The sequence below is a fragment of the Talpa occidentalis genome, unplaced genomic scaffold (genome assembly GCF_014898055.3).
Source record: "Talpa occidentalis isolate TD23 unplaced genomic scaffold, MPIMG_talOcc4v2.1 talOcc4.13, whole genome shotgun sequence".
Classification (NCBI taxonomy): Eukaryota; Metazoa; Chordata; class Mammalia; order Eulipotyphla; family Talpidae; genus Talpa; species Talpa occidentalis.
Window position 1 is genome coordinate 93259782 of NW_023601322.1, and position 16199 is coordinate 93275980.

Here is a 16199-nt window from a genome sequence, read left to right on the forward strand (position 1 = left end):
GGGTACAGTCAGAAGTGCGGGAGGGTGAGAGGATTCACCAGAGCCAGAGTGGGGAACAGAACAGGCAGACTGACGAAATACACTGCTGAAGGGAGCAGCGGGCATGACAGGAGAGGTCTGTCGTGCCATGTGGGACTCTCGCCGGCAGCCAGGGATCGAACCTGTGCTGCAGAAGCTGCGGGCAGCTTCACAGCCCAGCACTCAACCACTGCACCACCAAGGGAGGCCCAGGAAATGCCATTTTTGTAGTGCAGGTTAATATAGGTGTTCCGAACAATATCCTGTGTGTGACTTTCCTAGATTCTCTGTTTAGGGACAGGCTCCTCACATCCACCACTATGTTCATTCTTCCCTTTTGCCCTGGCCAGCCACTTGGACTGTGCCCTGGGGAGTCCCACACCCCACTCTGCTGCCTTATTTTAATCTCCCCTTACTAGTAGTGACCATCCTGCCAACCTACCCTTCCTGTTCTTTTTTTTGTTTTCCTACTATCCAATTAAACAGTGTTCTCTCTTTGATCCTTTCTTCCTTTGACCCTTGTTTTCCTCTTAGTTGACTAATTCCTTTCTTTCTAATCTTTTAACAAATATCCTCTCCCTTTGGATGACATGAACATAGCATAGAAGTTTACCCTTTTGACACATTGTTGTAGAAGTTTTACGTAACCTGGCAGCTTTGTAATTCTAGTCTTTACTCCCTGAAGTCTCTCTAAAAATGTCCTGGGCCTCTTTTTCTACATTTTTCATATATTGCATTAACCAGGAAACTTCCATAGACTCCCAGGATAAAACCGTAAGTCCTCAAACTTTTATGGACTGAAACTACTCACTTGTATCATCTGTCTCTGTAAATCCATCCCATTAATGATGTTATTAAGATTTACTAATATATTTTATCAACTTATAACCTGCTCCAAAGACCCAATACTTAGGCTATCACTCCTAATGCCCAACAACTTCAAGTCAAACCCTTCACACCTTTCAAACCCTCAATACTTGGTGACATGTACTTAAGAGCATTATTTCCCATGCTTTCCCAGTCACAATGTATCCTAGTCCATTGATTTTCTCTTTTCTTTTACCTGAAATAACCTTCCTTTAGCTTTCTTGCTCCTGGCCTGAGTGCCCGTCATCCTTGAAGTCATAGCTTCCCACCACCTGGCTGAGCCTCATGTGAATGGTCAGTTGATGCTCATTTCATTTCTAAGTAATTCTATTTCCTCATTCCTTTTTTTTCTGGATCAAAGCAGCACTTTTGATTTTTATATTACCATTTCATAACTAGAAGAATGTATTTATAATGTGAACACAACCAAGTTGAAAGAAACCTAAGATGTGATTCTGTAAGATGTTGATGCCAGTACACCAAAATGTTGGCCCTAAAACAAAGAAGGAAGTACTAAGTTGCAGAGCCTTTAACTTGGGATTTTATGGCTAAAAAATGAATGAAACACGGTCCTGTCATGTGAAGTTATATAAGTTATGTACTTTTATTTTCTTAAAAGATTTATTTATTTATTATTTAGTTAGTTAGTTAGTTAGTTATGCAAGCACTGGGTATAGTCAGAAGCATGGGAGGGTGAGAGAATTCACCAGAGCCAGAGCGGGGAACAGAACAGGCAGACCTATGAAATACACTGCTGAGGGGAGCAGCGGGTGTGGCAGGAGAAGTCTGCAAGCCATGTGGGACACTCGCTGGCAGCTGGCAGCTGGCAGCGGGGGTCAGGGATCGAACTGGTGCTGCAGAGGCTGTGGGCAGCTTCACAGCCCAGCACTCAACTACTGCGCCACCAGGGGAGGCCCCAGTTATGTACGTTTAATACTAGTATATATACAGTAGACCATAAAGCATTCAGCAGGCTCTGGTTTCTTCTCAAGGTCTCCCCTAGGCATGTGGGCTTAACACTTCCCAAATTCCCACTGTGGGCAAATCACCTGCCTGATGGATCTTCCCTTTGAGTCACATCTCATTTAGTTGACCAAAGCATGACCATTCTTGTTTCTTTGCTCATATTACTAATTGTAAATAGTTCTTAGATTTCCTTAGCCCAGAAATGGCATTTTTAGGGCCAACAGCTGCTCTTCTGTCCTGAGATTGCAAAGTCTGTATGCCCTGGGTGGGGAGTCAAGCTCTCTAAATTCTGTGGCTGTGCTCTCTCTGTCCTGTGTGTCTGGAAGAAATCTTTAAGGCCACTTGTGAGAAGAATATATTAATATCTTGAGTTCTGAAGCCAGATATATTTCTAAGTCTTACTATCTTGGATAAGGAGATAAGAAACAAAATAACATCCCCGTCAGTTTAAAGATCACTTTCCTATATCACCTCACCCTCTAATCATATCCAGTTTGAGTCAGTTCTCTTTGTTTGAAAATGTCTCTGAATTTTCTACCTATCCTTCTGAATGCTTAATACTTACTCAGAATACTGTAGCATGGTAGGTAACTATTGTAGTTTGGAGGTGATCAGTTGATCAGTGTATTTCTTCTCGTTACAATGTCAGCTGCCTAGAGAGGAGATTGTGGCTGGATTAGGTCACCATTATGTTCCAGGCCGTCTCTGCACACATGAACCTCAGGGAAGAGAATGGTCTCATGGAAGTTTACCTGTGCTCACAGAATTAACTGCACGGAGCACACTGCAAGTTTGAAATTGGTCAAGGGTCCATACTTATGTGCACCCTAGAAACTTTAGCGACAGAAAAGAACCAGTAAAAAAATGGCCTGATGAAACCTGTAATACAACTGGGTAAAGAAAGAAATATCTCCATGGTTTTTTGCATTAATTCCACTTCTTTAAGTACTATAAATCCTCTTCCTGACTTTGAACAGAGCTTTCCAAAAAGCTATGTTCTAGTGAAAGCAGGCATATCTTCATAATCCGAACAAGCTTTTACAATATATTCATATATATTTTAAAAATAAGTTGGGCCTCCCTGCTGGCACTGGGGTTAAAGTCTTAGGGCTATCAAGCTATCCCAGCCATGACAGCATGAGTTTGATCCCCGGCCAGGGAGCTACCCACATGGTGCAGCAGACCTCTCCTGTCTCGCCCGCTGCTCCCCTCAGCAATGTACTTCATCAGTCTGCCTGTTCTGCTCCCCACTCTGTCTCTGGTGAATCCTCTCGCCCCCTGGCCTGCACCCCAGCTCTTGTATGCATAAATAAATAAAAATAAATCTCTGAAAAATTAAATACAAATGAATTGATTTTGTTTCCCCCGTTCTGTTCTAAATGGCAAAAGGTGGTTTACTGGAGTGCAGGCCAGCTTGGGGTTCTTTAGGGTGAAATGATGAACCCCTGCCTCTGCTCTGCCAGGTTGCCCATGCTTTGGTCATGGCTGAGCTGGGCAGCTGCAGAGGACAGGGCAATTTCAGCTCCTCACGCAGATAGAAGCCAGTGTGGCAAAGTGGCTGTGAAGACTAGCACTAGGGAAAGGAAATTCAACTCAGAAACACGCAGTCGGGCGATTTTTTTTTTTTCTTTTTTAAGAGAGGCAGAGATAAAAAGTAGGAAAAATGGAGGGAATGGAGGGAAGGAACTGGTCAAAAAAAAAAAAAAAAAAGCAGACGGAAGGAAAAGTCCGCTAGTAAGTTTTCTGTTGCTCCAGCTCTTCCTCCCGCGCGCTCTCCAGAACCCAGCAGAGTTGGCGAGCTCAGCCTTGGCGCGGGCCAGAAGGCCCTTCCTTTACAGACCTGCCCACAGCGCGGGGTGCGCCCGGGCCCCTCTCGGGGGATGGAGAGCCGGGCCTGGGGCCGGAGTGTGCCCAGGCGGGGCGGCCCCCGGCTCCCCGGCGCTCCCCAGCGCCCAGCGCGCGCGCTCTCCCCAAGCCCCCTCCCTGCGCCCTGGCCTCCCGGGAAGGCGCAGGGAAAGATCAAGGCTCGAAGCGGCCTCCCCGCCCCCTCTCCCCGGGGGAGCTGGGCAGAAAGCACCGCTCGGTGATTCACTGGAGAGGAGCGAGGGAGGAGGCGGCCGGGAACTCCAGCGCCCGCACCAAGTTCCCTGGCGAGGCGCAGGCAGCGCGCAGCACCTTCCCCGGCCCGCGCCCTGGATACCCAGGGAGCTGGACTCCGAGGGGCCCCCAGGGCAGGGCCCGAGGTCTGGTCCTGTCCCCCGAGCTCCAGCCCGAGAGGGAACCGCTGCTGCCTGGAGTTCCCGCGGAGAAGGGATGGTGAGCGCTGGAAAGAGTTCGGGAAACTGGAATCTTTTTGGAAATTTTTTTTTCTTCCTCACTTAGCCGCCTGCTGACTGCTGGGGAGATTGACAGACGCCCGGAGGAGGACCAGGGTGAAGAGCGAGGCCTGGAGACCTGGAGAAAGTGGTCAAGAAGCTGGTCCACTATGCCCAGAAGCCATGCGCGGTGGCGCAGCTCCCCAGCGCTTTCCAGGTGAGGGGACCGCTGTGGCGACTGGACCCCCGCTGCCTGGGTGCTCGTGCAGGGGGAGAAACTGGCTCCCCAAAGTCGAGGGACCTCTGCCCGCAAAAAGTCTCCACTCAGAGTTTCTCAATTCCTTACTTAGTTTTTCTTGCTCCCGAAAACTTTTGGGTGGAGGCGTCAAGATTTTTATTTTTTGGAAACTCTTCTGGGGAACGAGGAGGAGGAGAAAGTGAAATTTGATGGAGAAGAGCAGAGCGACTCCTCCTTGCTTTGCATTAAACCTTAATTTCCAGAAGATTCCAGTGGTTAGTCCTGCTGGGAGCTGAGGCAGGCGCGCAGGAGTGTTTTGCAGGTAGAGACCCTCCACGGCTCCTGGGCCTGGCCCTCCCTCCGGCTTGGCTTGCATGCTTGTGCCATCCATCCAAGCTGCAGCATTCCTGATTCTGCTCCTGGACGCTCAGTGGGGACCCAAGTGAATGGCCCCCAGGGGCTGTGCGAGGCCTCTGCCTCCGCCACCTGCGCAGGCCTGGGTCTGCCCAGGAAAGATGCTAGCCGTGGGGGCACTGGCCGGCTTCTGGGTTCTCAGCCTCCTCACCTATGGTTACCTGTCCTGGGGCCAGGGCTTGAAGGAGGAGGAAGAGGGAGCCTTTGGACCTCAAGCTGAAGAGAGACCAGAACCCAGCACAGCTACCACCTCCCAGCCCCATCTCATTTTCATCCTAGCAGATGATCAGGGATTTAGAGATGTGGGCTACCACGGATCAGAGATCAGGACACCCACTCTTGACAAACTCGCTGCAGAAGGAGTTAAACTGGAGAATTACTATGTCCAGCCTATTTGCACACCATCCAGGAGTCAGTTTATTACTGGAAAGTAAGTACTACTCTTTCATGTATTTATTCCTTGAGCAAATCTTAAGTATTTAAGATCTAGCTCCTGATTCAAGAGAGTAACAAATATATATATATATATATGGAAATGAATGAATGACTAGAACATGGTATTGCGTTTTAATGAATATATAAATAATGATATTAAATAATGATATTAAATGGTCTTGGAACTCGTGTCACTAGTCTAGTCCTGTTTTGCTTGACCTCAGAGCCTGCTATGAAGAGCACTGGAGTTTTTAACTGAGATTTTTAACTGGACTTGTAAACTATTTACCGACCAGAGGTCTCGAGAGAGGTCACTTTTCTAAATCTGTTTTGACTTTTGGACATGATCAGATTTCATGGTCGGACACCATCTCTGAAAAAAACAGAACAGATTTTTTTTTTTTTGTAAATCTCAGTTTGTCAACCCAGGAGTTAACAAAGCCACAGGTTATCACAGAAAGAAGAGGGCCAAGGTGACAAATGAAAGGTTGTGTCAGATCTGATCAGTTTGGCACTTAGGTAGATAATTTTCTTTTAATGAATCACTAATGAAGTCCTTTTGTCAAAATGCAAGAAATTCGATGGTAAGTACTTAACAGGAATCAAAGTTTGTCTGAAGTTTTCTACTACTTCTTACATGTCTGGGACTTTTCTAAATAAGTCTAAGAAAAATCTGATTATTTGGATGCTTCAGCATCTAAAGTATGGTTAGTAGCATCATTGCTTTGCTAACTTGCTAAATCTTCCTTTAAGATGGTCACTTACTTCCATAGTTTTACCTTGTTCTGCAGAATATAAGTCACTGTAGCTGATTTAGATCTCAAATCCATGTGCACATGCAGTGGAGAGAAACTAGGAGATGTGGACAGAGTAGGAGGAAGTCTTGGTGGTTTCGTGTATGTATCTTTTGATTTCAGTTTCAGGGAACCTTACTGCAGTGAAGTTGTTCTTGGAATTGGATCCTATGTGAGTAGCCAGTAGCCATTGGAAAAATAAAGAGTATTTTGTAGGAATCTCTGTCTTGCAGAGACTTTTGCTTACAGCATGATTTCCACTGCTCAGCAACTGTCAGAACTTAGCATCCCTGCCAAAAAAAGAAAAAAAAAAAAACATCATTTCCTCTCTTGAGAGAGGTAGGGAAAATTCTCACTCTACTTTAGGGTCATTTTAAAGGTAAATTGTGGCATCAGAAAGTCAAGGGCGATTGATAATTGTAAGGGAGCAAATTGTTGGCAGGATAACAAGTCTGTCTGGTTGCCTGGAGGTGGAGTTCTTCATGTCCAATCCCAGTCATGCTTGTATTTGTTTTTAAAATAAATGTGTCACAAAGGCTCACTCACCCTCTTCAACTAATTTATAGAACTGAGATTTACTCAGATTGCTGACATTGAGTAGCTGAAAGATATGTATCTGAATTATACGAGTTTATCTTTCACAGTAGTTAAGGCTTTTCACCAAACAGCATTTAGTTCTGAAACATAATCTTACACCGATAAAATATCTAGGTTTTAACTTTTAATCTCTCTGTTTCTTTAATGATATGAACCATAGTATAACCTGGGACAATTCCCAATTTTTCTCTTATGTCAAAGGTAAACTGTCCTTTTCTTTCAGTGTGGTCAAAATTCTGGTGAGAGTGATTCTCATATTAAAACTTTCTGTTCAGTGCAACAAGTTGTTTGGCTGTTTGAGAGATAAAAATTTCAGTGTCTACTGTGATTTGATTTAAATATCTACTCAACTAGACAGTCGAAGACATTTTCATTCCTTTTAGAAATTTGCTGGAACTTTCCTTTAAATGGACATAGATTATAAAAAAGAAAATGATCATAGAAGCCTAGTATTGGCGCTAATATTGATTAGTTACTATTAACATTAATATTAATAAACAGCCCAGAGAATATGGGCATTTGTACAAATGGGTGTATTCTCTGGATCCTCTGAAGATTAAAAAAAATGAACAGTACAAACCTAAATATACTGAATTATTTTGTGAAATATGGGACAATTCAAATATCTTCGTGTTATAAAGAAGGAGTTTAAATGACTAAAGTGGGAGCTACTTTTTATACTTTTTTGAAAAATTGCATCCCTTTTTATTTTGTTGGAGTCAGAACGTAAAATCATTCCCCTGGTAGTGTACACATCTTTAAAAAATTCCATATTCCTTTAATAATTTATATCATACCCATCTGGCAGTATTAAACATTAGACAGTCAACAAGCATACATTGTGTGCAAATCCCTGTGTTGGAGATGTGCATATAAATAAGAAGTAAGCCATTATCTCTTGACAGTAGTTCTCAAGTTTGAGTGCAAAAAAAGAAGAATCACACAACATGCTAGTCAAAGTGTGTATTTCCAAGGCAATCAAAGATTCAGCTTCAATTGGTCGGAGATTGAGCCCACACCCATACATCAATAGTGATGTCCAGGAATTCTGAAAATACTGTTAATAAAAATTAGGAATGTACTCTCATTCCCATTTTATATAAATGTAGTAACAGATTCCAGGAGAAATAGGGCTGGGGAGATTCTGTACCCAGAATTTTGAGAAACAACTCTGTACGTACTCCAACTTGGCCTTGAAAGTTGATTAAGGAAGTGACTGCTTATATTTTTATTTATTTCAAGGTCATTTTCTCAATTTTTTTTGCAACTTTTCAAACAAACACATGGAGAAATGGCATCATTTCTCCTTAAGAGAATATAGTGAAGGTTTCAGAAAGGGAATTACAAATTTTTCAAAACTGAGACATGCAGTTTATCCAGACTTTAGAAGAGGAAAGACCTGTAATCTGAATGGAATTTATATCTTTGGCAACAATGTTGTGTTTTTACTATTTTGTCATTCATTTTTCCTTCTTGAAATGTTCTTTGTTATAGGATATTTGATAAAAATCATTGTATTTTAAAACAACCTCCCCCTTTCATCATGGATAATCACTCTCAACTTCTGGCACCTTTGATGTTACTGAACTTCGTGTAAATGGAATTATAGATGGTGCTCTTTCTTGTTTCACTTCTTTGTCTTACCATGATGTTTGTAAAACTTCCCCATGTTGTTACCTATAGATAGAGTTCAGTCTTTTTCATGACCGAATAGTATTCTTTTGTGTACATGCACTACACATTCCAGCGCCGAGTCTCTTTGAATAGCACTGCCATGCACACATGTGTTTGTGTTCTTGGTCAATGTATGGCGACGTTGCCTTGGACAGCTGTTGAGAATTGGGCTTGCTGGGATATGGGGATGTGCATGTTCAGTTTTTGTTGGTACCACCCGACAGTTTGTCAGAGTGGATCTACCAGGTTTCACTCTCACTCCCAATGGATGGAGAGTCCTGTTCACTTCACATCTATGTCAGCATTTAGTATTGTCTTTTTCATTTTGGTAATTGTGGTCATGGTACATTGGTAGACCGTTACGGCTTAAATTTGTGTTTCCTTGATGACCAATGCAGCAGTATCTTTTCATACTTTCATGGCTATTGGGTAGATCCCCTTTTAAGAATATCTATCCAAGTCTTTTGCCTGTCTCCCCACTAGGTGATTGTTTTTCCTTGATGATCTGCGGAAGCTGATTATGTATTCTGCTCCTTTGTTGGCTATTTATGCTGCAGATGTCTTCTACTCTGTGGCTTGCTTTTTCACTTTCTTAGTGTTTTTTGTACCAACTTTATTGTAGCCAAATTTTTTAACTTTTTCTTTTTATGTCCTATGTATCTTTAAATAAATCAAGATAATGCCAGTGGTATTTTTTTTCTCTAAAATATATATTGCTTTATTTTTATATTTAGATGTAAAATTCACCTGGAATTAATTTTCTAGTATGGCATAAGTCAGGGTTTGATTTTTTTTCAATGTGTGTATCTATTTGACCCATGCCATTTACTAAAAAGACCATCTTTTCTCCACTTCCCTGCCTTGTCACTTTTTCATAAATCAGGTAAATGTATATATTTGGATCTGTTTCTACATGCTTAGCTATTCCATTGGTTTTTTCCCTACCCTTCTGCAAATACTACCTTCTCTTAACTACTATAACTTTATAATAAATACTGATTTCTGGAATGCAAGACCTCCTACTTTTTCTTTAAATTTGCTTTATCTATCCTTAAATAGGTCATTCATGGATATGGATATGAGAATATGGATATGAAGATGTAAGTGAGGTGGAAGATTTCATTTGGGGAATATGAGGTAGTTCTCATCTGCGTTTTCCTAAGTGAGATATCAAATGAAATCATTAGCTGAGAAAGAGGATGTAATGTTTAAAGACACAGAGAAAATATTCTTCTAGGAAAGTGAGAAAGTGAAGTAGGACAATTCTATAAAAACACTGAACTGCCAGGAGAGCCTACTGGAGATTTCTGGTCACAAATGTAAATAGTGCCCCTCATCGTGTTTGGTGGTCTTCTGCCATGCTCAGGTGTTTGTATGTCGAAGAAGCACCACTGAAGTGGTAGTTTTAACTAGATTTAGTGCTTTGCCAAGTGACTAGAGTGGAATCGTGGATTTGGACTCTAAATTTGGCAGGGAAAGGGCTAGAAAATAAGGGGCTTATGTTCTCTAGGGAACAGTTGGTTGAGGACACTTCAACAAACGTGGAAAACTGTAAAGATGGATACTTGGAATCAAAATTGTGTATGTAGTATAGTTTGGGGAAATGATAGGGTGGGATGAAAGAAAACATCTTTGGAAGTGAGGATGCAAGGTATCAGAAGAACAAGATATTAATGCATCAATTCAGTAAATATCGAAATAATTAGGAACAAAGAGTGTAGTGCCTAGGACAGTGAATGAGCCAGGAGCTGGGATCCTTTCCTACTGAAGATGGGTGAGGACAGAGCCCAGGTCAGGCAGAGGGCTCTAAAAAGCATGGTAATGGGTCTGGAGTGTGTTGTCTTGCTTTTTAAAGGAGACAGAAGTCAGCATTGTCTCAAAGTGCTGGTGAAGGCTAGACACACACCTACCCTTGTTTCCAGCTCTTTGGTAATTGCAGTATGAATGAAAGACCAGCCCCAAGCAGAGAGTATAGCAGGGATAGACAGCTATGAGCTGGAGCAAGAAGGTGTAGGGAATGCCCAGGCAAGAGATGAAGTCACAGAGGATTTTCTAATGACAGCCTTTCAGTAACAAAAGGCTCCTTGGAAAGAGTTTGGAAGGCAAGAGGGATTAAATCAGGGTAGAGGATGTGCAGAGATAATACACATATTTCCCCTGCTACCCACATGTAGGAATTCCTGTGAATTCTTTCCTCACCCGAATGACATAAAGTAAACAGGCAATTAGCATTCACTAACATGGAAAAGTTCCGAGTGTTCCCAGACCCACAAAATAACCAAACAATTCATGCCAAATTAAGTATAAACCCTGAAATAACACAAAGTAAAAGTAGGAAGGATAAGAGAAATACCCATCCTGAATAGAGTCATTTGTGGGGAAGGAGCTTGGGTGGGCAGCTCTCATGTCTTGGGGTGCTGCTGCTGCTCAGAATGCCTGTCACAACCCCCCTTTTCAGCTTCTGTCTTAAAATCGGAGAATCCCCTTTCACTTTTTTGCCCTGAGAATGGAAATCCTCTTTGGATTTCTTTCAGTTAGAGAAAATGGATGCTAATGGAGGTCTTTGGTAAAAGTGGCCTAACTGGAACTTCTGAAAACTGGGCGAAAGTCATCTGGAGATTAGAATTGGGGTGAAAGCAGACACCTGGGGAAGTTTAGAGCTATGGTGAACACTCAGACAGGGCTGGCAATTTTTCCGGATGATCACTTAGGAAATGATAAATGTCCATCTCAATGATAGGCTTTTTCTGGAGATGGGTCGAGCTGGGCCTCCTGGCTGTCCATCAGCAACCACTGCAGCAGCGTAGCGTGTACCTACAGACCCCGGTCAGAAGTTCTGGGGCAGGACTGGCCCCGGGGAAGTAGAGCCATGTCCGCCTTCTCTGTGGGCTGCAGAGGGATGCAGGCAACAGGGACTGTGTCTCCCAGGAGCTTGCAGAGTATTATTTCTAGAAATGAAATCACCAATGAACATTTACCCTTGAGTTGAAAAACCCTAAAAAAATACAGCAGATCCTCAGTGTTATCTGAGTCAACTGCATGTCCTTCAACTGATGACCATGGGTAAGAGGATATGTCAACTCTTCCAATCCATGAGCGGGAAATATCTTTCCATTTCTTTATGTCTTCTTCTTTTAACAGTTTCTTATAGTTTTCATTGTATAGACACTTCATCTCCTTTGTTAAGTTTACTCTTGGGTATTTAATTCCTTTTAATATAGTTGTAAATGAGATTGTTTTCTTGATAGCTTCATCTTCTTGCTCATTGTTTGCATATAGGAACATAACTGATTTTTGTATTTTGACTTTTAACATGCTTCTTTATTGAACTGAGTTAGTGCTTTAATTCATTTTCTTAAAGATTTACTTATTTTATTTATTTATACAAGAACCAGGGTACAGGCCAGAGGTGTGGGAAGGTGAGAGGATTCATCAGAGACAGAGTGGGGAACAGAACAGGCAGACTGACTGAAATACACTGCTGAGGGGAGGACAGGAGAGGTCTGCCTCACCATGTGGGTATCTTCCCAGCCAACTGGGATTGAACCCACGCTGCAGAGGCTGCAGACAGCTTTGCAGCACTGCGCTCAACTCACTGTGCCACCAGGGAGGCCCTGCTTTAATTCATTTCTTAGTGGAGTCTTTAGGGTTTTCTATGATGTCATTTCACTTGCAAATGATGATAATTTTACTTCTTTCCCTCTTTCTTTTTCTTTATGTCTTTCTCTTCCCTAATTGCTGTAGCTAGGACTTGAGCGGTGGTAATGAAAGTGGAGATCCTTGTCTTGTACTAGATCTTACTGGAAAATATTCAGTTTCCCCCTTTAAAAATGAAGTTAACTGTTAATTTGTTTTATATGGCCTTTAGTATGTTGAGATGTATTCCATCTATCCCTTTTTTTAGTGTTTTTAATATAAATGGATGTTGAATCTCATCAAATGCTTTCTCAGCTTTATAAAAATTGCTTTATATATTTTGATGCTCCTTATCTTCCTCTCTGTACCTTCAAACTCTAGAGAAAGGAATGATTCACTATTTCTTGAGCACATCTCCTACTTGATTGTTCTCCATCTTTTGCACATAGTGTTTCCACTCCCTGAAATTCACATCCTATCTCTCTGCCCAAATGTCAACCACTCATAAAGACTCAGCGAAAATACCATCTTTCCTATACAGCTTTCCATGACTCCTTAGTCAGAAATCATTTATCCCAATGACAACCTTTTGTAATTCTTTCTATTACTATCTTATTAGGCACAATTTTCCACCTTGTTCACCACTGTTATTGAATCTTTTACCTGCCTTGCTGGTCTAGTAAGCAGAGAGACTCTGATTAATTATTTCCATAAATCTCACAGCTCCCAGCCTAGTGCTTTGTACTAAAGGCACTAAGTACATGTATAAAGAATGAAGGAAGGAATAGATGAAGAAATGGTTATATATTTCTCTCAGGCAGGCAATGCTACAGAACAGAAATAGAATAGAATTTACAGTGATGAAATCTGAATTCAACAAACTCGTGACTATAATCCTGAATGAGTCCTTAATCTATTTAGCTTCCATGATTTTATCTGTAGGATAGAAATAATGACAATATTTACCTTACCAGTCTCACTGGTTATTCTACCAATCAATAAAAGTAATATATGTAAAAATACTAAATTTTACATACTATATCATATAGCCTTTAAGTAAAAATCCCTTTAAGAGTTACATTTCTTTAATTTTTATCATGTGCAAACTTTAAAATATCCAACTACTTGTTCTTTTTAAGATTTTTCTGTGGGATAATCATTTATTTTCCAACTTCAATCTTTAAGTACAATGAATTAATATGAAAGCCTGTATCTCTAATTTTTATTAGTTTTTAAAAGATGTATTTATTTATGCATACAAGAACTGGGGTACTGGCCAGAGATGTGGGGGTTGAGAGGATTCACCAGAGACAGAGTGGGGAGCAGAACAGATGGATTGACTGAAATATACTGCTGAGGGGAGCAGCGGGCAAGACAGGAGAGGTCTGCTGCACCATGGCTGCAGATAACTTCATGGTGCTGTATCTTGACCCCTTGCACCACCAGGGAGGCCCCTGTCTTATTTTTTTAAACATTTATTTATTCATGCATACAAGAGCCAGGATACAGGCCAGATGTGTGGGAGGGTAAGAAGATTCATCGGAGACAGCAGGGAGCAGAACAAGCAGACAGACTGAAAGCACTGCTGAGGGGAGCAGTGGGCATGGCAGGAGAGGTCTGCCACGCCATGTGGGTAGCTCCCTGGCCGGCCAGGATTGAACACGTGCTGCAGAGGCTGTGGACAGCTTCACAGTGCTGTGCTCAACCTGAGCCTGTGCCACCAGGGGAGGCCCCCCTGTCTTATTTTCAATATATTTTATCCACTAAGATTTTTCACATGCTACTATAGTTCTAAGTTGTCCAGGAAGGTGATTGGAGGTATATATTTTTTAAGTGTCTGCACTTGAAAAGTGTGTGTATGGTTGTTGGTTGTCATACTTGGAGCCTCACTAAGTCTTGTGACAAGGGAAAGTGATGAATATTTAAAGTGAAATTATGAGTACAATCTAGATGGGAATTGAAAATAAGTAAACAAAAAGACCAGCGATTAACGACTTCAAATTTCTTTAGTCAACAATCATTTTAAAGCACTGTACTGGATATCATTCATATATCTTATTTGTCTTTGGATGCCAGCTCACCCCTGGGGCTACCGCTCAGTAGGTCTACAATAGTTTTGAATTAAGGCATTGCTCTGATCTCCATGGGAATTGGAATTTCATGTGCTCTATGACTGCTATTTCAATACCTTCCTAAATAATCACATTGCCTACAGCATCTGAACTCACACTAGAATAAACCTAAGTGAAATTTCTACAACAGTGCAAGTCATACCACTCCCCTGCTTGAAATGCTTTCAAAGCTGTCATTACCTGTAGGTTAAAGCCCAGTTCCCAAGCATTCCATACAAGGACCTTCCTAATCTGGCCTCTGATAAGCTCTGGTTTAGTCTGATAACACTTCCCTATTTGTACCTTTGGATTATCTCTGCCAGGGCACTTGGATTTTCTCACAGGGACGAAACCCCCAGTCCCCTCTGATTCCTTTTCAGCAGGATTCCTTTTGCTGGAATGTTCTTCATTCTCCCTTGGGTAAAAACCATCACCTCCTGGCAGACCCTCCAGCCCCTGGTCTCCCTTCCAGTCCTGCTCTACTGTTTTCTCACCCATACCAGGCGGAGGCTAATGCATTTTCCTCTGTTCCTACAGCCTCTTCTGCATACCCGTATCTCATAATCCACATATTTCATACTATATTTTCATTAATTATTTACGTCTTTCCTCCTAAGCCCCAATAATACACTAAACTATAAACTTCTCACAAGAGCTCACCTTTTAAAATAGAAACAGCGTAATGATCAAAAATGTCCTTTCCGCCATGTAACTTTATCTGTTTTTTTTTCCCTTTCATTTTAGCTTGATTATCTGCTGTAAGTCTAATATAATCATACATTTTCCTAGTTACAAGATTTAGTTGAAGAAAAGCATCTTGGGAGTAGAGTTGTCATATTTGCTTGGCCCCTAACAAGTGTTAAAGTATATATTATATACGCTATAAATAAAATTCTGTAATGTACATTCTCTAATCCATCTGTATCTTTATATATTTTCTAAGTCTCATAACTCACAGGTAATTATTGTTACTTACATTTTACATGTGAGGAAATCAAGACCACAAAATTCAAGTATCTTGGCCGAGATCCTGTGGTAAGAAATAAGACTAGAGTTCCAGCCCAGCAAAGTATGTTTTCTTCTGCATTACTCAGATGGTTGACAGTCTTGGGTTGGATCTTTATAGTAGATATCAATAAATACATTATTCAAGTAAAGCAACAGCTGGCTAAATAAATAGAGGTATTCTGAAAACCAGAAACTCATTTTGAAACTGACTTTCTCATATAATTTAGGAAACTGGAATAAGTTCTTGTTTTTCATTTGATATATAAATGAAGGATGACGTGGTGAGTTTATCTTTCAGAATTTGTAAAAATATTTATTCATCAAACTACACTTTCTCATATTGAGGATGAAATAAAGAAGTAAAGGAGGCCCATGAACATTTAAAATATGTAAGTCCAATTCTGTTTCTATTACTGTGTTTTAAAGTAACAATTATCAAGTTTCTATACAGTATATGACTTTGATTTTTTTTTTTTTTTTTTTTTTTGCATAGAAGAACTGGGGTATGCATGCAGGGCTGGGGGAGCTGGTGAGAGGATTCGCCAGAGACAGAGTGGGGAGCAGAAGAGGCAGATTGGCTGAATCACACTGCTGAGGAGAGCAGTGGGTGAGACAGAAGAGGTCTCCTGCGCCATGTGGGTAACTCCCTGGCCGGGGATCGAACTCATGCCATGGCAAAGATAGCAGTGAGGCTTAATCCCTAAGCCACCAGGGAGGCTCAACTTTAAAAAATTTAAAGAATTTTTTGTAAATATATATCTTCACAACCTTTTAAACCTTCTAAATACTAGACATTGAAGCTGTTAAGTTATATATAATAGTGCAGCACATTACAATTGCCTATAGAACTTGTTAGAACACTCATTACTTTGGGCCCTCCACCCCTAGAAATTTTGTTTCAGAAGTTCTGGGGGGAGGCTTGAGATTTTGAATTTCAAGAAAACTGCCTGGTGATGATAAAGCTGCTGATCAGGGCCCACTCTGAATACACTGCAATGCAGTTTTGTTCATTAACGGTCTGTGGCTTCTTATTACTGGGTGTATTTCTTGCAATTTTTTACTACTTACTTTACACTTACAATGTGCAAAACTAATTTAAGTTCTAGCCAAGTGGCAAACACAAGTG

The 16199-nt window shown here is 41.4% G+C and overlaps 1 protein-coding gene across 1 annotated transcript in view; it reads left to right on the forward strand.

Moving 5' to 3' along the window:
- The first annotated feature begins 4344 nt into the window (after positions 1-4344).
- ARSJ (arylsulfatase family member J) overlaps positions 4345-16199 on the forward strand; it is a 59293-nt gene continuing 47438 nt past the window's right edge. Inside the window, exon 1 of the mRNA XM_054694544.1 lies at positions 4345-5248. Within this exon, the coding sequence (XP_054550519.1) occupies positions 4851-5248 (398 nt within the window). The 5' untranslated portion in view covers positions 4345-4850. The remainder of the gene's footprint in view (positions 5249-16199) is intronic.